Raw genomic sequence first — 24,655 nt, 5'->3', positions numbered from 1 at the left:
TGACAGCACATGCCTGGGCCTGCTGGCAACTCAACAAAGCTTGCTTTGAAGAGAGTTAGATTACAGAGCAACTGCAACAGGTTGAAATGTCACTGCATACTCTCTCTGAAATTCTTATCTGCAGCCTAATTATCTCAGTTAATTAAGGATACTGCCAGACAGTTTCCTGTGGTTTGGCGCCATAATACAGAAATGGGAGCACATGATATTGTCACTCGGCATGGGAAGCCACTCTGTACTCTGCCTGGCCCATGCTGGTTGAATGCAAACTGATAAATGTGAACAAAAAATGCTGGGTATCTGAAGATCTGTCTGGATATGGTTAGTCAAGCCTTGTATCACCTCCACCCATCCACAGCTAATGTCTATTTTCCTGTGGCACCACAGCACAATACGTGGAGCGATTCAACCTCATTCACTTATTCACTCCCTATTTCCAACAATCAGAGGTACAGTGATATCCTGGTGGCCCAATTCTAGCAGTACAATCATGGCGGCCTGTCATGGCACCTTCAAGACTGGTAGTGAAGGCACACAACTCTTAACAGCAGCAAGGCTCTTCCAGAAGCCCTCTCACTGTTTTCAGTCTAAATATACCTCCCTTCCTCCTGAAACACCCCAGATTTATATATGAGTGGGGCAGACATGTAAAAAGCAGCATTTATCTGTCACCATCTCATCTTGTTTGGCCCTACTTCAGACACCCAAGATCAGTTCATAAGTACAAAAATAAGGCAAAAACAAAGCAAGTTGTCAAGAAAGCCGGAAAGGCTACCCACACATATTATGAGATACCTTGTGTACACGTCTGCTGTAGCTGTTCAGAGGTATTGCGTAATGACAGCTTTCACAAGAATTGAAATTATGAAATGGCAATATGAGGGTGCTACCAGATGGGACACTGAGAGCCAGAGATCAGGTTTAATAACACATTTCAAAGCTATTTAGTCATAGTCAAAAAGAGAGTCAGGGAGAAAAGTCCCCAAGAACAACTCCCTCTCAGTTTTTCACTAGCAACTAACTGCATTGTTTCTTGCAACACCACTAGCATTGGACAGGAAAACTGGTTTCCAGGTGGAGAGATCAAAACTAGAAACAGAACTATTGGAACCCAATACTAAGAATTTGTCAAGAATGTATAACTTGCTGTTGAAATGGAATACACAGGATGAGACGGTTAAATCAGCTATGATTAAATGGGCACAAGACATCGGTCATGACATTATGTTTGCTGACTGGGAACAGTTATGGACTACCGGTATAAAGTTTACGGCATGTAATGCCTTAAGAGAGAACATTATGAAAATGATTTATAGGTGGTACATGACCCCAGTCAAGCTTGCAAAAATCTATCATACGCCCAATAATAAATGCTGGAAATGTAAGGAAACTGAAGGTACTTTCTACCACCTTTGGTGGACGTGCCCAAGGATTAAGGCCTTCTGGGAAATGATCTATAATGAAATTAAGAAGGTACTTAAGTGTACTTTTCATAAGAAACCAGAGGCCTTTCTCCTGGGCATGGTAGGTCAATTGGTGTCAAGGAAAGATAGGACGTTCTTTATGTATGCTACAACAGCAGCAAGAGTTCTTTTAGCAAAGTATTGGAAGACACAAGAACTACCCACGCTGGAAGAGTGGCAGACGAAGGTGATTGACTATATGGGACTGGCTGAGATGACTGGCAGAATCCGCGACCAAGGAAAAGAGACGGTGGAAGAAGATTGGAAGAAATTTAAAGTTTATCTTAAGAACTGTTGTAAAATTAATGAGTGCTAAAATGTCGTGGGTAATGTAAAACAGAATTGCAGTGATAAATAATTGGGTAAGAGGAAAAAGATTAGAAACTGAATTACAAGTATTGAAATTAGGGGTTGCTGGAAAAGTTTAAAACAGGGATGCAGAAAAGGGAGGTATGGGGAAGTCGCTGAAACAAGGTTCAAGAAAGAGAGGTTAAGAAATTATATGTGTTTATATGTTTGTTTGTTTATGTGTTGTTAATTGTTAGGTGTTGTGTTTTAATATATGTTGTAAAATCAATAAAATTTTATTTAAAAAAAAAACACCACTAGCATTGTTACTTTTAACCAGCCTTACAAATAAGTTGCCAGCCCACACTTTTCAATGCTCACCTGTGCATGCATACCAGTATAAGTCATTGATAAAGCACATCTACAGCCTGGGAGATGGGGAGAGGGCGCAAACTCCATTTATATTTTAAAAATCTCCCTATTTGCTCACCTGGTGGCAATTCTGACTAGCCACAGGTGAGCAAGTGACTGCCTATTTACAAGCTTGCTTTTAGTTGTATGCCTGTCTAGCTCATGTGTGTGAAAGGGTAACTAATCTGGAGTATATATTCTTGCTAAAGAGAGATAAAGGCTGCCTCCTACCACAATCCTTTAGTCTCCAATTTTGGTCATAAGCTGGTTTCTAAAAACCCCTGAACTGAAGAAAGGAATCCTGAAGCTGCCACTAGTGGTCAACCTTCCTCTTTCTTCTTGCGGAGACTAGGCTTTTGATCAACATATCCAAGAACAGCCAGCATTTTGAGATTACTGTTTTTAATCTATAATTCATCCATTTCCTACTCCATTTGCATCTACTGATCCCACATGGAAGAACACAGAAAGGATATACCAGAAGGTCATAGGAATCCATATCTTGCTCGGGCTTTTTCTTGCACAATTTATAGGGATTCTTTATTCCAGTATAACAGCTGCAAAATGTGACCAGGGTTTCCCCCCCGCCCAGAACAGAGGCAGCCAACAAGGTGCCCTCCAGATGTTGGACTCCAATCCCCATCATTCCTGACAATTCACCATGCTAGCTGAGGCTGAGGGGAGATGAAGGGTACCATGCTGCTTTGAAAGCACTCTTGCCCACATTTAACCGATGCCCAACTGCAACCTCCTCACATTCTCCAAGTTGAAGAGACTTTTAAAGGGGAGTGGTAATATAAGATGTAAAGGCTGCATTATATTCATTACATCTGGTCCTCCTGTTTGCAAAAATACACACCAAGTATATACATCTGTAAATAAGTTCTCACCGCTCCCAAGCTCTCACAATTTAAAAACAATAAACTAACATAAAACCAGCTCCCTGACTCTTGTACATCAGTGACAATTTTACCATCACCATCCAAAGAACCAGTGTTTCACTTAAGTTTAAAAACTTAAAAACTCTAGAATTCCTGACTAACAGACCTAGAGCTTTTCCCATGCATTCAGCTGAACTTGGAAAAAGAATTAAACCTACAGTGTGTGAAGTCCTCCACCAAATTAAGAATACACATCTGGCTGACCACTGTGAAAACAGGATGATTGGCCTGATCCAGCAGGTGCTTCCTATGTTCTTACAACCTTAAGAGTCAAAGTCTGTGTTATTTCTGACCAAATCATACATGACATGCTTTATTTATCAAACCAGCCTCAGTACAAAATTAAAAAACCAACTCCTTTGCTCTAGATGAGGTCCAAATTAAAGGGGGGGGGTTTCAGATTTGAAGAAGTGTTGAAGTTAGGGTGGCCAAGGGAAGGAGGAGATCAGACTCCTGCACCTTTAACAGATGTGCAGAAGAAATTTCAGCTTCACACACAATACACCTGGTGAAATCCTCCCATCTACACAACTATTAAAGGTGCAGAGTAATGCCTTCTTTTGAATCTGGCCGCCCTACTTGGAGCTGAGTTCAGCAGGACTTGTGAGTGTCCAGATCAGGCAGGACGGGACCCTGTGGTTCTCCATATGTTTCTGACTCCAAATCACATCTAGTCCAGCCAGCAAAGTTAGTGGTGAGGGATGATGGGACTTGTAATCCAACAAAATCTGGTTGGCCACAGGCTTACTAGTACAATTCCAAGCATGCTTATGGCATCAAAGGAACTGGTTAGGAAAGTCTTACTCCATTTTTTCCACTGGGCACTGTATGACATGCGGTTCAGCCCTGCTGACTTCACTGCTTTCCGTACCAACAAAAGACAAAGAGGGAGGAAAGAAACAGGAAAACTGCATTTTCTAAAGTTTGATTTTGTTTATATTTTTCAAGTGGCTTTAGAGATGGCACAGGATAGGGAGCTGGAAACTCCCTCATTTCAATGTCACACAGTCACTAAGTAATTCACAGTGCAATCCTCTACTCAAAAGCATGTCCCTATGAATTCAGTGGGGCTTTTCCCAGGTTACTAGGTACAGAACTGTAGCTCCAACGTACTTGGTAGCCAGCCCCATTCAGTTATGTGGGGTTTACTTCTAAGCAGACATACAGAAGATTGTACTCAGCCTCAGTCTCCACCACCCCCACTCACTCACGCTGCTTCTCCATCTGTTATATGGGGATAATACTGCTAGACTACCTCACAGGGTTGTTGTAAAGATTACTGGAATAAGATGCTTTATGGCTGCTGGGAGGTGTGTTTTTTTTCATCCCACCCGGCCTTATATCTTTTACCTTTTGAATGAGATCTTTGTACTGAGTGTACAGTGGTGATAAAAAAAACTATGTACACATAGGAAAAAAAGACCATTCAATGGATATAATGCACCTTGCAATTTTGAAATGCACTAAATAAAGTAGTAGTAGTAGTAGTAGTAACAGCATGTATTAAATGTAAACACAACCACTTCCATCAACCTAGGGATGTGTTTCTGCACAGAGAAATAAATTAGTGCAATGTTCCTAATTTTTTCTTCCTTTGCTTCTGTGCTCAGTCCTTCTGCATTAAGGAACCAGAGGTCTTACCTAAGGAAGGAGAGCTCATGTTACTACGATTCCATCCATTGAATTCAGGGCTGTGTTAACTCTCTTGGCAAAGGATTCATTCAGGAAAAGAGTAACCCTCTTCATTAATAAAACACTGAACATTTTACAGTTTTACTATAAAGCATTATTGTGATTACTGTATAACATTAGTATACCTGGGTCAACATCCAAAACTGAGAAACAAATGCCTTCTGTGAGCTAACACACCCAGATGACCTGAAACTAAATGAACCCCAAAGATTAGAAGCAATCAGAAAATGGGATAGTAAGACTTCTAGGAAGCGTGTCCATACATCTGCTTACAAAAATTGCATTCCAATCACATACCTCCTCACCATTAAGGAAAGCCTGGGAAATCCCCTCTACCTTACACAGAGAGCGCGAAAATCAAGAAATCACAGTAATGCAGAAAAACATAACATCCCATCTCCATGCTATACAGCTAGAAAACACAAAGGATACTCTGGAAGCCAATCTCCTCTGCTGAGAAGCCAATCTTGATCTCCAGCTTCCTTTGACCAAAAGGTCACTGTGCTAGGTCAGTTCTATTCGTTCCTCAAAACGTCTCCCAAGGATAGTCCTTTGCCTTTACCATTGTCTTTCTTTCCAGCCAGAAAATACTCCTCTCCTCTAGTTTACGTGCTTTGGTCTCTGAAGAGTTTCTCTGGAACCGTCCAAACTCTCCAGCTCTCCGAGGCAGTTTTTCATGCCCCAGACAGTTGTCGACTCTCTAAGTAACCCAATCTTTAAAAGGGCAAAGGGAGGCAAAGTCCCGAAACCGAACACGGTCAGAGGCCAGCTGGCATGGAGGAAGGAGTCATAGCTGCTGCACCCAAGTCCCAGCCAACAAGAAAATGCCTTGTCAGAAGTGACAAACTTGGACAGACCTTCTGGAGTGATGGGTTCCAGTCTGAAGAGCAGGCAGCTCACTGATGGCATGCCAGGATTTGCAAAGATTAGAAGCACCCAGTCCTTGAAAAGTTCTGGAACCACTCTCATCTTTTTCTATTTAAAACATATTGTTATGAGTTTTTTGTGGGGTAGACTGCATTGCTTGAGCCTCCTTCTAATTCCTGGATCCAGCATAGATTCAATTCCAGGAATAGCCAGGCTAACTCCCTAGTGAGGGAATGGTCCTCTAAGTACAGGCTATTAAGGTAACAAAGGAAGTGGCTCTGTGCCAGACAGCAAATGGGTAGGCCCCCCACCGGTCCTCATTTCCCTGGTAGTTAGAAAAACAAAGGCCAGAGTTAACTTATGTGATCTAAAAGGTGGAAGTGGGAAGACTGCAGCTGGGCAGCTGGGAGACAGAGCCATGCCTGATTTATGCTGGAATCCAAGGCTGTGGCCTACAGGAAAAGCAAGATCCTCTTTGGGTGTTGATGCTGTGAACCCCTCCACTGTAGGCTCAGGTTGAATATATCTGTAAATAAACCATATTTCATAAAGACACCACAGTCTCCGCTGTGCATCATTCCAAAAGAAACACGAACTCTGGGTAAGAGTCTGGAACCCCTGAAATCTCGCACTGCTTGGAGACAGGGGTGGCGTGCAACAATATAGATGCACACACCATCAACCACCACTACCTCAGATTTCCACATCAATCGCTTTAAGAAATAGACCATAATTCAATATATGGCACTATGGAAAACTAGGAATCAATAACATTTCCATCTTAATGAGGCACCAAATTTGGAGTGAAACCACAGAGGCAAAGGAATAGTTCTACTTCCTAGAGTTTCTGATATCTAAGTATTACGATTAAAATAGCCACCCCCAAGTTGGTGTCCTCCAGATGTTTTGGATTCCAGCCTCCATCACCTTTGGCCTGCATGGCCTATGGCCAGGGAGCATAACAACCGCAGTCCCAAATGTCTGGAAGGTATCAGCTTGAGGAAAGCTGGATTAAAAGGACATCTATTTCAAGACACTGTCACAGATAGGGAAGTTTTGAGCGAAATGGAAAGTCTGAGAAAATGCTTAGCAGATGGGCATCCAAATGCCTTGTGCTCCAAGGAACCCAAAGAAGCCAGGAGTTCTATGGCCAACTGATTTCATTTGCACAAGAACTCAGGTGGCGGGGGAGACACAGAACATGACTTTTCATGTTTCAGTTCTAGCTGAGGCTACATAAACATAGTAAGGGTAAATGACGGCTATAGGCAAAGCAAATAACAGAGGAAGTAGAAGGAACAGCCACTGTCATATTTATTTATGCATGTGTGTGTGTGTGTGTGTGTGTGTGATTTCTATCCCACTTTCCTTATACAGGACATCGCAAATAGACTTGGTTGGCACGAACAAAAGAGTGCAACATGATCATACACTCTCCTGCTTTCTCTGACCAAAATAAAACAGCATGCTTCACCCTAGAGGCAATGCGATTGTATTTCATTGCTGGATGACAGGAGACATGTATGTGGCAATCACAGCGTGCCTTTGTGAAGCATGGTGGAAAGAAAGCCACACGCAAAATCAGGCCAGCTTTTCTTCCCTATGAGGTAACTTAGATGACATACACCCACCCAGCTGTAGAGTTTTAAATCTGGCCCATTACCATCAAGCCACGCAGGCTTCAAGCAATTCTCTAACTGAGGCCCTGGAATGTCTAAAGCATGATGACAATGCTTTAAGGAAAGGGAGCAGGCAGGGCACAGCTGCTGCTGTCATGTTTGCTACAGCAACTTTACACTGTGGCCGAGAGAGCCAGGGTTAACTCTGAAAACAAACTCAAGCATTTCAGAATGACCCAGCTAGATGACACATTAAATGTCTGAATGCATTGAGCATTTGTGTATGTGGTTTTTTTTCGGGGGGGGGGGGGGGAGATGGATCAGGATAGGGACCATCATGAACAGGGAGGCAGAGTTTAACCCTTTCTTCCTGTGCTATGGTTGCAATTAAAACTGCCCCCCTCCCACTGAAGCAACTCTTTGCCATGGTGGGGAAGAAGCCATTTACATCAACAATTAAATCTCTCCTTTAGCAAGCTACAGTCCCAATCCTCGTCCCCTCTGTGTTATTATTATTTATTTATTTATTTATTAATTAACAAAGCAGATAACATGAAATGCATTGACTTATTCCACACGTCATCAAGTTTGGACCTTCTAAACCCAGAGAGCTCTTCCCCACCCGGCAGTGTGTACATGACAATTGCAGAGTTAGATTCCTATCACCAGACCAAAAGCAGTGGCTTCTATACTGCAATTTCAAAGCACACAATACCAGGCACTTGCTACTGAGGGCCTAGGGTGGGTTGACAATGGAGCTCTATCTTTGAGCCCAACCCTCACACTAAGCAGAAGCAGAGGGAAGATTATACCTTTTCTAGCAATTAAGTGACATCCTACAAGATTACATTTTTTTAAAGAGCCATTGTTTTAGAGCATGAACTTTGAACATAATGTTAGGGTGGTGTATCTGTGTGACAGCTAAATGGAAGGATGTCACAAACCTAATTCCAATGCTCCCCCTGCCGAAGGAGTATCTGTGACTTTCAAACTGACAAGCCTCAGGTCCTTCTGTATACTGTTGCTTCCTGGTCATAATGAACTAAAGCAGGCTTCCTTCTCAGATCCAGAAGCTTCCCTCTGGGTAACACAGCACTCTGAAAGTGCAATTGCTGGTCACCGACCTTCTCCATTCCGAAAGAGTAATCATCGGTCTATAGCTACTCAAGATGTGTAGAACCTTTTATAGAGGTAATACCACTACAGACCTTTACTGAAAGAACAAATTCAATGAACAGCTTATGAAATATGAACTATCTGTTGCCAGCCAGGAATCAATCTCAGTCTCACACAGAATCAGGAAAAAGGCATGATGCAGGAAGTGTAAATGCAACCAGCTACACCACAATATTTGGCAGAACAGCAGTTTTCCCAGTACATCTCATGTACCAGAGTAAAAATATGCCAGAAGGGATCTTCGACAACCAGCTATTGTGAAGAAACACAAACAATGGGCATTATAACAACAATCCTTAATTAAACCTATGGAATCTGGATAATCTACAACTGATCTAAATCCAGAGTCTCTAGAGACTGCACGTGGTGTGTACAGTCCATGTGTGTGCAATGGGTAAAGTACTAGATCCAAACTAGGAAGAATGCATTCAGATCCCTGATGGTTCTAAAATTAGCCTACCCCCAATGGTTGCTATGATGATAAACTTGAGTAGCTGCATGAATTTATTTACATATATGCATTTAATTTTAAAAAAATAAAAATAAAGCCACCCTATATCCAAAAATTAATCACACCATGATCTACAAGGAGACTTGAAAATGCAGAATAAAATATAATAAACAATGCAATACAATTCAGAGGAATAAAAACATTCAACCAGTTTGAAACACCGTAATCTAAAATGCCTGGCAAAACAAACAAACAAGGCATTAACCTGGTGTCAAAAAACAAAAACAAATTTTGGCACCTTCTCTCTTGGGAGGACAAGCCCATAGTGGTGGTGCCACCACAGAGAAGTCCTCTCTATTATGCATTTGTAATGTGCTTCTCCTAAAGAGGAAACATGGAGAAGGGTCTCTTTTAATTATCTTAATGCACAGGCGAGCTGATATGGGAGGAGGTGCTCTCCCTCAGATATTTGGAGCCCAAGCCCTTTGAAGATAAACACCGGAATTTCACTCAGTAGTGAACTGGAAGCCAATGTAGTTTGTTATGAACTGACATTAATACATCTCCTGGGTAAACCAGCCAGAATTTTAGCAGCCAGACTGGAGCTTCTGAACCATTTTCAAGATACCTATCATGTACTTATTGCAATCCAATCTGGAGGTTATCAGATCTGGAGGATCACTGTAGCCAGGCTATCCCTATGCAGGAAAGGCCGCAGCTGACAAACAAGCAGAAACTGGTCATTGAGGTCACTGAGGCCATTTGGGTCTCAGCTGTCAATATTGGATCAAAGGACACCCCAAGTGCCTTGTCCTAAGCTCCTAAGAAGGAAAGGCAGTATAGAAATGTAATAACCAAACAAACAAACAAACAAACAAAGCTGTGGGAATGGGAGATCTTCAAACAGGTTATGGGGAGCTCTTACTGTTACTAGTATATATAGATGGGCTCTGTCCAGTGTGGACAACAGTGAGCTAGATGGATCTGACACAACATAAGGCACATTCCTGTGTTTGTCTGATCAACATGGCTGCAAACAGCCAAAGATGAAACTAAAAAAGTGTTTGGATTTGTTTGGGGGGGCACTGTACCCCCAAATCCTAATTACATAGTGATTTGTGTGCACATGTTTGTTTTAGAAATATGTTGGCCAAGTTCTGATTTAATGAGTCCCAGCATGTCTTCTGCTACTAGAAGAAGAAATTGGAATAAACTTAAAGAACCAGCAAAGCTACTGCAGTACCCAGGCAACACAGAGAATGTCACTAGTCTAAATCCAGATTTGGGGAGGGAGAGAAATATCACAATTAATTTATCATTACTCATCATACCATATCATACTATCATTTACAGAGATTGCTGAGATGAGCATTAGTGAAGTAGATTGACTATGATGGTGATGATTTATTCAATTTATTAACTGCTTTTTTATAGAAGGGAAAGGGCCACAGCTCAGGTAGAACATCTGAGTTGCATACAAAAGGTCCCAGGTTCAATCCCTGTCATTTCCAGTTAAAGTTGGGAGAGACTCTGGTCTGAAACTCTGGAGAAGCCACTACCACTAATTGTAGGCAATATTGGGACAGCTGGACCAAAAGTCTGACTTAATATAAGACTGCTTCCTATGTTCCTATGAAAAAAGAGAGTCTCATAGTGACTTACATTGTAAAAATGCAAAGATACTATAAAATAGCCCAAAGCAATAAAAAAATACATTGTCCACCCACCAGCAATCAATAATCAGATTAGATAGAGGGCAGGGACATCAGTGGCTGAAGGACATAATAGCTAGCAATGGAGCCTCCACATTCAGAGGCAGTTTGCTGATAATTACACAATGCTAGGAGCAAAGAATAAGGATAGCTCCTGCAGACTTGCCCTGTTTGCAAGCTTCCTTTGGCCATATGAGAGGCTCTAGTCGGGGACAGAATGCTGTGCTAGGGATCTTTGTTCTGGCACAGTACAGCAATTATATTTGTACAGATACTGCCCTATTTATCAGAATCGCCTTAAAACTCTCATCAATGGATTCAAGAGGTTCCTGGAACGCTGTAGCACAGAGCACTTTACATTAGAAGGTTTCCAGTGTGCCATATCTGTTTGAGCAGGAGCAAAAGAAAGGTTTTTATCTAGGACATGAAGGCACAGATCTCCCGCTGGAGCCAGGCAAATACTGTAAATAGATCAGCACAGCTGCTCTGCCTCCTCCACCCGCATGAGAGTACAGTCAGCCTGCTTCATCACAGGTGCAACCATCCTACACTCCCAGCACATACCCAAAACACACACTTCCCACTCTCTCTCGCTGGGTTGCAAAAATCACAGCAAGAGTCCAATCTGCCTCCATTTCAACTGTCCCACCACCTCTAGAGCTCTGTATTTGCTGGCAAACACGGCTGGGGGCACGTTGTGCTTTAGAAGTGACATTGGATTCACACTGAATTGTTTTTGTTAAAAACGAAAAAAATTAATGCTGCAACAAGCGTCTTCCACTGTTGATGCTACAAGCCTCCGACCCTGGATTTCAACCAATGTATCCTTATGCTATTGAATTTCAAACTGAGAGCGATCAGTTACCTCTTTGTTCCACCTTTCAACAGCCTGCTCCATTGTTGCCTATCAGGCACCCCTCCCCTCTCTCCCGTCATTCACATTCCAAAGGTAGAACAATGCACTTCAAAGCCTCCAACTTGGGGGAGGAAGTCCGGGTTGGATGTCCAGACTGAACGCTCACCTGGGTATGAACCATCTCGTGGAATCAGGCAGGGGGTGCAATCCCAGGTGACCTTCTGCCCCTCTCTCCTGTGGCACCATGTACAAATCCTGCTTGGGGTCCCAGCGTGCAGCAGCCCTTCTTGGCAAGGCGGAGGGTTGGAAGGTAAAATATTACTTCAGCCATGCAGGAAGGCTTCAACCCTACAGAACCCTTCCATTCTGCTTTAATCCGACAGCGCCTGCAAACCATCCTGCTTGAGCGACAGCCAGTGGGGATTAAGGCCTGAGGGTGGAACACCAATCATTCCCATCCCTCCCACCTCCCCCTGCGGCTGCTCAGCGAGATGGGTGATTCCAGTCTCGGTAATCCCCTTCTGTCTCACTCTCTTCCAGGGAAGTCTGGCAGGTCACCAAAGGGGAGATTAGTGAGATAATGAAAATGCCCCCCTTGGAGCACTCCTACCTCCATTGCTGGGGTCTGCACAGCACCATCACCCTCTCCAGGCGAGGCAGATGCTTCAGTCACCCAGCAGTGGTTTGGTGCGCGGATGGGAAATCTGTATTCCCCACCACCATGCAAATCCTTCTTGCAAGGCTGCAGCATCACCAGCTGGCTTCAGACAGAAATGCTGTGCTACCTTCTCTCACTACAAAGAAAACAGCCTCATCAGCAAGACAGCTGATGCTGAAACTCGCATCTTCCTCCTCCTCCTCCTCCTCCTCCTCGGCAGTGTGCATTATCGTACAAGCATGAAACCCACCCTATGTGCAAGAACGTTCAAAGGAAGAAATGCATTAACACAGGATTTGTGCCTTATTGTCCAAGTGTAGGTATCAGGCACCCTGAGATACAAGATATCTGATTTCACAGACTCGTGATCTGAGCTGCTGCAGGTTAATCCTATGCTCCACATCCTGCTTGCACATCATTTGTGGAAGTGGTAATAGCAATGTATCCTTAATTAAATACTAATGCTAATTAATTAAACACCCATGCTAATTAAATAATGAAATACTAATTGTGCGCTAAATCTCAAATGGCAGATCCCATAATAAAATTGTAGTTGATTTCAATACTGTGGAAAATCTACACTGAAAACTACTGTGCTGAAAAAAGCTGGACATAATGTTTCTTAAATAAAATCAATGTTGCTGTGAAAATAATAACCCATGTTAGTATTTATATAGTGTCATCAATGCACAAGGTGTTTTGCATAAGCAAAAAAGATCGGTCTCTGCCCCAACATACAACATAAATTATTTATAATAAATAACGGGGAGATACATGGCTAACAAACAACAAATATATTATAGTGGGCATTTAATGTGTTTTTTAGACCAACTAAAATGTTGCAAAATAGGGAACAAGCTTTCAAGTTCTTACTGTGGTTTGGGGGGGGGGATTACGGATTGACTCAGCTACTTATTTTTTATATGTTATAAACAACACAGAGAGAGCTAATTGGGGATGAAGTTTTTCCTTAGAATCAAGCTTTTTCTTTTCTTAAAATCAAGTGGAACGGACTCACTCGGAAGCTGGTAGACACTCCTTCACTGGAGGTTTTTAAGGAGAGGTAGGATGGCCACCTATCATGGATGCTTTAGTTGAGATTCCTGCATTGCAGGGGGTTGGACTAGATGACCCTTGGGGTCCCTTCCAACTGTTCAGTTCTATAATTCCATGATATAATTTTTATGAAATAAATAAATACTTTTATTCAATGCTCTCTCATTTTTCCTCTCCCCCCCCCCCAATATTTCTCCACTTTCTGGATCATCACTGCACTTTTGCAGGTTCGATCCCCGTATGGGACAGCTGAATATTCCTGCCTTGCAGAGGGGTGGACGGAATGATCCTCAGGGTATTTTCCAACTCTATGAGTCTATCTAATACTACTTAACCCTGTTCATTCTCACTACCTTGCTATCAAACCTGTCCCTTTCTCCTATGCATCTACAGATACAAGCCTTTTCCTTACTTATGCTGGCTAAAAGGTATGGCCCTGCATTTCCCCCAAATAAACACTACTCGTGGTAATAACAGCCATGCTAGTAGTCATGGAATCTCTCATCTCAACTAACCCCACCTTGAACTCAAATTGAAACAGGAAGCTTAATCTGCAGTAATTAGCAGCAAACATGTCAGATGGCAAGATCTGGCAGTCATATTATACATGCAACACAATCCCTCCATATTTACTCAGAACTAAGTCTCACTCTGTGCAATAGACATATTCAAAAGTGTGTGCAGGATTGCAGGCTAGGGAACTCTAAAAGCTAACAGACTTTGCCAAGTTTCAGTGGAAATATGGACTGGCAGCTCTTTTCACACTTCCTATCTGGGGAGGAATAAGCTTGCAAAGCTCTGAATGGGGTAAGAGAAAGGGCTATACCACTGGCAGTGAATTTCACGCCAAGCAGCCTGGAAGTAGTGTCCCAGTTTGCGAACTTTACCTCGGTCTAAGAACGGAATCCAAATGGTGGGAGGGCACCGGCGGCAGGAGGCCTCATTAGGGAAAGCGCGCCTCGGTTTAAGAACGGTTTCGGTTTAAGAACAGACTTCTGGAACGGATTAAGTTCGTAAACCGAGGTGCCACTGTAGGTTTTAAGGCGTCTCAAAACTCGTTTGTTCTTCTGGCTGGTTTGAGCATTCTGGATGGTGGGGGAAGGGGGCCTTGGGGATCAGTGCCCACTCTCCCTTTCGCCACTGATATATTCATACTATCACATTAAGGGCCTCAGCCCCAAATCAGGCTCTTGCTGCAGCAACATTATACTGTATAGGAAACGCCTTGTGTGGTGGTTACATTAGGCTGCCATGATATACACACTTTAATAGGAGTATTTTAGGGTGGAAGATTCAATTTGGTTTGAATCTAAAGGCAAATCTGCCTAACTCACACAAATTTCTTAAATACAGTGGTACCTCAGGTTACATACGCTTCACACTTCAGGTTACATACGCTTCAGGTTACAGACTCCACTAACCCAGAAATAGTGCTTCAGGTTAAGAACTTTGCTTCAGGATAAGAACAGAAATTGTGCTCCAGCGGCGCGGCGGCAGCAGGAGGCCCCATTAGCTAAAGTGGTGCTTCAGGTTAAGAACAATTTCAGGTTAAGAACAGACCTCCGGAACGAATTAAGTATTTAACCCGAGGTACCACTGTAACACAATTTCTGAAATAATACACAAATTCTATTTTCCTTTCCCCTGGTCATCCTAGTCTGAAGTTAAGTGTGTTTTCCTGTGCATATAGTGGTACCTCGGGTTAAGAACTTAACTCGTTCCGGAGGTCTGTTCTTAACCTGAAACTGCTCTTAACCTGAAGCACCACTTTAGCTAATGGGGCCTCCTGCTGCTGCCACACCACCGGAGCACGATTTCTGTTTTCATCCTGAAGCAAAGTTCTTAACCCGAGGTACTATTTCTGGGTTAGCGGGGTTTGTAACCTGAAGTGTATGTAACCCGAGGTACCACAGTATTCCATCTGAGAGGTTTGTAAATCCACTGGAATAAATTCCACAATGAGAGCTTCCAGATTTCTTAATCTCACCCTGTTATTCCAAGGGACATAAAAAGATTAATATGCCTTGAAGCAGTTCCTGAAATAATTAAATACTGGGTTGATTTACTCAGCAGCCCAATCAATCACCTGATTCCCGAATGTCTCCTGCCCAGCATGATTTTTGTGAAATTCTAACTTTGTATCATTTTATTTTGCTGCCAGCAGAGGGAGATCTGGATTAGCAGAACTCGAGCAGAAGAATGGAGTCGTCTGGGGCGTCTTGGGATCAAGTGGCCTTGGAGAGGAGATGGTGAGTCAAAACTGTGTTTGACATGGCAGACAGCAGAGACTTAATTGCACGTATCAATAGCAATGAAAAGCTCTTGCTGATGCAGAGCAATTATATAAGAGATAGATAATCTAGCTCTTACGCTTAAGATATTATGCAATGAACTCCCGATTTCTTTTCTGTTCTGTTATCGCTATGTTTTATCTGGTGTGTTCTTACTATTTTACAAATATTCAGCACATACGAGTCCCTACAGACCTTCACAAAGAGAGGACAAAAAGATTTGGATTAACATTCTGTTTGTAACTAAAATGTTAGTAAATCATAAATCCATTTATCTAGAAATAGACTACCTGATTCTTTTTCACCACAGAACTTAGCTAAAGGTATGCATTTAAACAAACCATCACCTGGTGCTCTTCAGATGCTTTGTGCTAGAACTTCCATCAGTCCTAGCCAGTCCACAATCCCCCTCAATTTAATGCCTGTTTAATCTATATTTTTTTCTTTCTTGCAGAAATTGACTAGAAGTTTGTTTTTGTTTTCTAATGTTGCCAACAACTTGTTTGCCATCTCATTGACCAGTTACAATATTAAGCCCCCATCTGGAAGCACCATTTGTGTGCATGCACTTAAATTCAAAAGGAGTCCTTGCTGACATTCAACTGAGCACATGTACAACTCCCCTCTCCACGCATTCACTCTTCATGGAGATGTTGGAAGAACATATCCTTACAACATCCAACACAACTTTAAAAAACATTCTCCCATAATGTTTTAACCTTCAAACAGGCTGCACATAAGTGCTATTTATTGCCACCAAGGTCCTTACACTGCCAATATTTTATTCTGTGATCTGCGCTAAGATCTCTGGGTATAGGGCGGTATAGAAATTCAATAAATAAAATAAAGATTATGTTGCCACATACATTTTGTTAATTTTTTCTCTAAATGCCTTCTATAAGTAGTTAGGCAAAGTCTCTCATGTGCCACTCTACAGAATTAGACAGGAGCTTTATGCTGCACTGTTATGCCTGTGTATTTTGAAGGTCCTCAAACTTTAACAATGTGGGACAGTCGAGTCTTGAAATTAAAGTGGGAGAAAGGCAGGATGATTCTTGATAAAACCTCCAAGACCCACCCTGCCTCCTCCTAATTTTACCCAAATCATACCCTGCTCCCCCTTCCCTTCAATAAAAGAGTAATTAAGGAAGCTATCACAAAAGCTAAGGGGGCTGAGTTTTGCTGCTCCTGTTTTTTGAGCACTGTCCACCAATTAAATTATGACTTTGTTCAGAACTCACTTGTCAGTCCTGTCCCTTAAGCCAGAACTTTCTCAGCCATTAGCCCCTGCTGCTGCACTGTTGGTAGGGGGACTGAGAAACCCCTACCCCATGTGCTCAAAGAATGCCGGAATGTGTGTATCACATGGCTATAAGGCTGCTCCTGCCCCTCCATGCCCAGCTATTGACTTGCTCAGAAACCACACACCCTCCTGCATTTACTATGTATGAGAATAAGAAGGTGCCCTATGTAAGTGGAGGCTCTACCATCCAAGGGAAGATCCTGGGCCACTCAGGATCTCCCTTGATGGTTGAGCTTTACATCTGTATGTCGATAAGCGTACACAACCCTTTTTCAAGCATACTAAGTGAGGAAGAGGCATGACCATAGGTGTTTAAGCAGCAGGGGCAGACCTACCCTTCTTATTTGGTGATCACTCAGAGCCAAGTAAGATTGTCTTCCATGAACACAGTCTTAAAGTGTGTCCATAGGTTGACCTTGGAGACCAGTTCTGGGAACATAGGTTTCCAGGCAAGAGTTGATCATGGTGAGAGTTTGCCAAACGTGCCTTCTTCTTAGCACGTTTCTCCCTTTCGTCCTGAGTTCAAGCTTCTTCAAAGTCCACAACACCTTTGGTAAAGGCTGTTCTCCAACTGGAGTGCTTCACAGCACACACACCCTGTCACACATTCCTTTAATGAGTGCAAGGGGATCATTTGGATCCCCTTACCCATTGTTGGTAGCCTCGCAGCTCATCTGAAATGTCCCCAGACCCATTGACGGGTCCCAGAACACCTTCTGGAAATTCTCCATGGACCCTTCGCTTAAGCCCCGTCTACTGATCTCTTCACCTGAATGAAGGCTGTAATAATGAGGCACTGGAACCATTCATTAAAATGTGAGTGAATCGGTTCCAGAAAGCAGGCCAAGGCAGATGATTAATGCCATGAGGAAATAATCCTGCAGTGAAGCACCAGTTTCCTTTATTGGACTGGTAAGTGATTTTACTTACTCGGCCCAAAGCAGCACAATTATGAAGGGCTTTAAAATAAATGAAGTCAAGTTGTGTGTGTGTTCTTAAGTATAGCAAGCAAAGTTGTTGCTTTAAAAAATGCTGTGTCATCACTGGTTTTCAATTGTCTGAAAGCACCAAACCATTTCAATTATACTGAAAAGTTCTTGATTGTAGGGTATTTCTCCTAACTAAAAGATATCAACTTTAGACTGATTTGAAGTTCTAACATGATACGGGTTCCACTCACAGCAGACCTATAATCTCAGACACCATCTCCTCGACATTCACCTTTGTGCCAGTAGCTATTATTTTGGTAACACTGCAAAAAGCAACAAATCAGGAAAAGATACTGCCTGTCCACAGCCATAAGATCAAAGCTTCTCATGACCTACTTGCAAGGCTGAGAAAATGCACTGGCTACTCCCATTGTCCAGATAACAGACACCAGAGATTTAATTAAATGGACAGCAGCTGGTTTCAGATTGTCACAAATTTGGCTTCAATTAGCTATAGTCTCAAACATCACAGAACTTAGCCCAACTGGGACAGGTGTTGGGAAGGTTCCAAAAGATTCCCACAGGGAGAACAAGGAAACTAGAGTCCATGAAAGGAAAATGTTGTTAAAGCAACTGTGCCAAGCAATACTTTGGGCTTTCAACATACATACTATTATTTACAGTATTATTTCAAAAATTAACTAATATGTGACTCAGCCACCCACCACATATCCACTACCAGTAATAACAACTGGTAGAAATGAACAAAGGCCCTGAAGGCCAGCCACAAGGAAACATGTAAAGATCAAGGAATGGTCAAACAATAATTTCACATGCATACAAGTGCAAAATCCAATATTATTATTATTACCCAGTGCCCTCTGGAAAGCTTGCAGTTATTAAAAAAGTTTCCAAAACAGAATAGGTCGTGCTGCAAATGAAGATTCCTCCTTTACTGCTAAAAGTTCTGAGGCAACAGGATGCAATGAGCCCAAAACATGGGTCAACAAAATGATATGATTCCATCTATTCTGTGGATAGGTCTACACAACAACTGCTCTGTCCCATTCCATCTTATAGCAGTGGTCATCACTGCTGCAGCTGCTGTGGCATTCTGCCCAAGCAAAACAGGACAAAACGGAATAGCTCTGTCCTGCTTGCCTTAAAAAGCAAAAGGAAATCTCCTTGTCTCTGAACATAACAAAACTATCCAGAGCTAGGCTCTCTGGATCAGTTTGTGAGCTTGAAAACAAGACACCCTTGGAATACTCCTCCTTTGACTCATACATGCTTTCCCTATACTAAAGCCACAGCTCCCATTACCAGCTCCAGTGGAACCCCTGCATAGTCACTGTGAAAAGAAGTCATTGATAGCATGGTCCTCCATGAATTTGTCTAGTTCTCTTTTACAGCCATCCAAGTTGATGGCCATAACTACCTTTTGTGGAAGCAAATTCTGGGATATGCACTGTTTGCGTAAGTTCTTTTTATTCTCTGTCTTGCATCTTCCAACATTCTGCTTCCTTTGGATTTCCCCCAAATTCTATTATGTGAGAGGGAGAAAAAACTTTTCTCTAGCTACTTCTTCCACTCCTTCTATAAGTTTATGCCTCTCTATCATGGCCCCTCTCACTCACCTTTTCTCTAAATATACATGCCCCAAATGTTGCAGTCTTTCCTTATAGATGATCCATCCCCTCAATCATGTTGGCTGTACTTTTCCAAACATTTGCTGCTAACGAAGGAGACTTGGTGCTGTCATAAAATGACAAGACCCAGGTTCCTGGAGTTGAAGCCATTATAATTAAACTGGATTGCATTTGCAAAAGAGATAGAGCTAAGGGGATATCTGTTTATTATGTTTTGAGTCTGCTTTTGGGAGAATTATTGTCTCGGAAAGTGGCTCACATCAATACAGAAAAAAGGGGGGAGATGCCAAGAGAAAAAGACAAAAGGAGTGGAGAAACAATGTAGATGAAGGAGAGCAGTCCTTTCAGGCCAAAACAAAATCCTAAGCAATTCAAATTTATATCCATTTTGGGCAGGGCTGATCTTACCTTGTTGCTGTTCTTGCTTGAATAGCAGCTAATGATTCGTGTTCCTTTGGCTGATGGATGGGGCCAAGGTTTCCTTTTCCCTTTGATTCTACAGTTCCGGGGCAATGAGGTGGGAAGCAAGCTTGCTGCAGCTGCTCCTTTTGTGGCTGATGGATGGGGCCAAAGTTGGTCTCCCCTTTGCCACAATGTGGTTCCTGAGAGGCAGGGCAGGAGGAGCAGGCCCCTCCACCCCCCTAGCCTTTGGGCACTTGGCCAATAGCAGAGGCCAGAACATGCTGCCCTCCAGCTCTGCAGTCCCATGGTAACTTCATCAGTGACTGGATTAATATATGCCTGATGGTTTTCCTTGATCACTTCCTGATTTGTGCTCCTCCTGCATTTATTAATAGGCTTGCATGAAATCAACAAACTTGTTTCACGAGACATACACGCTTAGTGCTAAATGCAAGCTCCCAACGTTTTGTGAACAGCTTTGACTTTCACGCCCTAAAAGCACACCGGCAAATGACCCCTCCTAGAAATCATGCCCCATGTCCCTAAGAGGCCATTTGTTCTGCAGGCTTAAGTTTAAGTGCCAGCAGGTGGATGAAAGCTGTAAGAGGCACATGTAAGAAATGCCTCTCAGGGAAAGAGAAAAAGGTAGAGTCAGATACCTTTACTGTTGCAACCTCTTCACGGTTGGCTAGGTCAGCCAAGATCACTGCATGCTACACAGAGAATGGGAAGCATAGTCCTTCAAGTGCAGCACAGAGGAAGAGTAGAGGAATAACACAGCCCAGTGGCGTAGCGTGGGGGGTGGAGGGGGGGCCGGCCGCACCGGGCGCAACATCTGGGGGTTAGGGGGCGCAAATCCACGGGTTAGGGGGCGCAAATCCACGGGTTAGGGGGCGCAAATCCACGGGTTAGGGGGTCAAATTACTTGCCTTGCCCCGGGTGCTGACAACCCACGCTACGCCACTGACACAGCCATTTCTTTATGGCATCAAGAGACTAATCGGAGTCATTCAAACTGTTATACGGTACATGGGTGTGTATGTTTTAGAATGCTCTTTGGTTCATAGGTTTGGATATTTGATGTATTGTTAAAACACACAGTGTGCATATACAAGCACATGTGCAAGAATGCATGAGCATGCATATGTATGTATGTATGGTTTTTACAGCATTAATTAGGCCACACTGCTGCTGGGGTTGGAATGGCACTAGAGTCACTGAGATGTCAGGACATAACCTCCATTTGTACACACACGTGGTTCTCACATGAGCCCATTCATCCATGCATGTGTGCGCACACACAAAAACATAAATAATAGGAATCACTGAACAAAGAAGGCGGCTTTTGTTTCATGGGACATGGAAAAAATATATGACACAGTACAGGTTAGAGTTACTGTCTTTTCAGAACAAACTGTGGTGGTGTTGTTTTTCCATTGCTCTAAGAAGGCCCCTCAGCAACAAAACCCTTAACTTTCATTCCTGTGGCATGCTTAATTATTCATTGTGCGGTGGTTATGTTCATTTAAGCTTTCTTACCAATGCTTTTGCTTAATGCACACAATTTGGCACTGTCGCAATGGGAGGAATTAGACTCTCCAAGCACCCTTTAGTGTCAAGTCAGTTTCTGGCAGATCATGAAGAGTGGCAGTACAAACCTGTTGACTAGACAAAGGCTTATCTGCACACACCTAAATTAATCTTGTTAAAACCACACGTAAACTCAATTAAGATTAACTAGCACTATTTAAAGCACAAATGTTTAGTGAACTCAGATTAATTTTTTCCATGTTAGGACTTCTGTTTTGCTATATTCCTTTTCTAGGGGATTCATTTCACCCTTCTTTTGTGGAATTCGAGTTAGCATTAGTTTGGCCCATTCAGTTCTGGTATTCAAGAAAGTTTGTGTTTTTATGATTGCCTTTTCGGAAGAGAATTTTCATGATTAATTCAGTATCTTTCATTAGTCTGCTTGACTGTATCCACCCAGCGCTTCATATTCCACCTGCAATTCTACAATTTTATTTATCAACATACATTGCTTTGGCCCTGAAGAGTGATTAAATAACTGGAAATAAGTGTATGTGATACAGGAATATTACAATCACTCTAATGGCAAGCAAGCCCTGACCTTTAAACTCTCATGTTAACTACAGTATATATATATATTTAATGAGGCACAAGTTTTGTCTCAGCTTTTAGATGGACATTAGAAAACTAAAACATGAATGCATGCTAACAAGTAGGAGAACAAGATGCTGTCTTTAATACTAGAGCCTTTTGAGTAAATCTCTTCTCTGTTTATAAACATCCTACTATTCTATTAACAGGTATATAACAGAACAAAAAGAACCATCAAAACATGGACTTGCCAGCTTTTTTTCTGGGACAGGTCCTGTATTGTCAGAATTCTTGCAAATTTTTGCTTATGATGCTGAGCTATTCAAGATACACAGGGCCTAAGCAATGAAAATGGTGGCAATCCTACTCTGCACTGAAGATAAAGAGGGCCCACTTTATAATCTCAGCTAAAGTCACTTCACACAATCCATTTTTAATCTTTTACCTAGTTGCTGGCTGGTTTCCTGGCCCAATTCAAGGTGCTCACATCAGTGTTTAGAGCCATAAAGGACTTAGCCACTCAAATATCTGAAAGACTGCCTCCTTTCCTAAAGCCCTCTCATGTGCTAAGATCAGCAAAGGGGGCAGGAAAGGACATTATCTGTGGCAGCCATTAAGCTGTGCAATTCCCTCCCCTCAGAGGTGAGTCTGTCACCTTCATTGCATAGTTCCTGTTATTTGCTGAGGGCACACCTCTTTATCCTGGACACTTGAGCTATATATATTTTCGCACCCACTTTATTCTTGTAACAGTGATTTGTCTTAAATGGTTTTTAATATGGCAATTTAAATTGCTGTTACCAGTGCTTTTTTAAAAAAAATGTTTAGGGGTACTCTCATTTTGACTCAAGAAAATCGCCATTTTATAGTTCAAATTGGGGGGAAATAAATACAGTAAATGGACAAAGATTCACAAAATATTTTGGGGTATGCGTACCCCCAGGGAAAAAAAACACTGGCTGTAACCCACTGTGGAACCTTGTGGTGAAGTGTAGGTAAGAAATCAAATAAATGCCAACTAATTCTTATTGCTTTCCCAAATTTGCCAAAAAGAGAGAGAAAGAAATTGAATGAATGATAATTTGTTTATTTTAAAATTTTGAAAAAAATATATGTCCTGCCCTTTGGTATTCTACTCTCCGGGCAGCTATCAGTTAACAAATAGAAAAATACAGCTAATCAAAATAAGAAATGAAAGATATTAGAACAGCAAAAGCAATCAAACAGCAAATAAAACCGTTTCAAAAGGCCTGAGAGTGGGAGGAACATTCTGAAGATCAGGTGCCACTAGTGATGTGAGGTGAGAATATTCTCTGCTGGAAAATTCTCTGGAGAATATTCTCCCCAAACGTTGAATTTTCAATTTCAAGTTTGGTGCAAAAAAATAAAAGAATGTGAATTAACTGCATTGCCCCATTGAATAAAAGTATCTGTACAGTTTTTGGTTGCCATCTGAACAAGTTTACCCATGAATAAACATGTATATTAACTAATTATATCATTTTCAATGCATTAAAATTATATCATTTTCAACGCGTAAAATGAATATTCTCCTATTTTAAATGAAAATTCTCTAAGTTCTCATTAATCGAGAATATTCTCCAATAGATTATTCTCGAGAATTTAACATCACTAGGTGCCACAGTCGAGAAGGCCCTCTTTCTGCCTGACTAGGTTAGGACACCCACAGAAGGCGCCCCAACAATGACCTAAGTGTAGGGGCATGTTTGTGTGGGGAAAGGTGGTCCTTCAACTTTAAAAAGTAAGGGCTCTAAAAAGTAAGCATCAGCACTTTGAATTGAGCTCAGAAATAGACTGTGCATGTGTTTTAAAAATAATAACAAGGCAATGTCCCCTGAGCCACTCCCAGTTCAGAGTCTATCAGTTGTATATTTTGTACTAACTGTAGTGTCCAAGATGTAATGTGCATGTACTACACATTATAGTCGTCTACTCTGAAAATTACCAAACTGTGACGAACTGTGGTCAGGAGAGGTCACAGCTAGGACACCACTTGGTGAAAAACACTTCATGTAACAGAAGCCATTTGGACATCCGTTGGGAAAAAAGGATCAATCCTTTAGACAGCAAGCACGATTATTTGGGGAAAGGGCAACCCCATCCAAAACAGGGTGAGCACCAGATCTATGTCAGACAAGCCGCTAACCAAAAGCATTTCTGCCTTGTCACAAATGAGCAGCAGCTTCTCATCTGCGGTCCTGTATTCCAACCCAGCACTTCCTCTGCCTCACTCACGTGAAAAGGAGAAGTTGAGCATGGTGTTGTCAGCCTTTTGGTTAACACTTCATTTCAGAACTCCAAATGACCTCACTATGTGGTTTCATGTAGATATTGCAAAGCATGAGAGCCATGGTGGAACCTTGTCAAAAGCCCATAGCAGGAAAGCAATGGTTCTGAGCAGTAGTCTCGTGTAGACAAAACAAGTCAACTCTTAAATGGGATTTTGGAATCCTAAACCAAATCATGATGATTTTCTGCATTACATCCAAATCCTAACCCATACCCTGAGTAGTATTTGAAAACTGTACTGAATCCCAGTGTGGTAAATTGTGGTTTCATAAGCTTAACACATGTTGATTTCAGCTGATTTAAAAACAAAACAAAACAAAAATGGCAGTTCTCAATCTTGCCATATGGTTGGGTTTGTCTCAATTCAGTTTTATAGTTAAAGGACACGATTCTGACTCCTACTCCCTGCCCCAGTGGGACTTTGCATGCCCAGGTGCCATGAGCTCACTGCCCCATAGGG

At 42.2% G+C, this 24,655-nt stretch overlaps 1 protein-coding gene across 19 annotated transcripts in view; it reads right to left on the bottom strand.

Annotated features, from left to right (window-relative positions):
* The window catches only part of TMCC2 (transmembrane and coiled-coil domain family 2), a 96,929-nt gene that overhangs the window by 38,768 nt on the left and 33,506 nt on the right, over window positions 1-24,655 (bottom strand). For 7 of the 19 annotated variants that reach the window (XM_083618235.1, XM_083618247.1, XM_083618238.1 and 4 more), the window contains exon 1: window positions 5,228-5,517. The exons of 4 other annotated variants lie outside the window; for them this stretch is intronic. Coding sequence is in view for 4 of the 15 variants with exons in the window: in XM_083618245.1 (XP_083474371.1) it covers window positions 12,087-12,227 (141 nt within the window). In the remaining 11 variants the exon portion in view is untranslated. 8 more of the 19 variants (XM_083618245.1, XM_083618246.1, XM_083618241.1 and 5 more) reach the window with 6 other exon arrangements.

Source organism: Podarcis filfolensis (assembly GCF_964270895.1).
Source record: "Podarcis filfolensis genome assembly, chromosome: 6".
NCBI classification, from domain to species: Eukaryota; Metazoa; Chordata; class Lepidosauria; order Squamata; family Lacertidae; genus Podarcis; species Podarcis filfolensis.
This window is presented reverse-complemented; position numbering and strand designations above follow the sequence as displayed.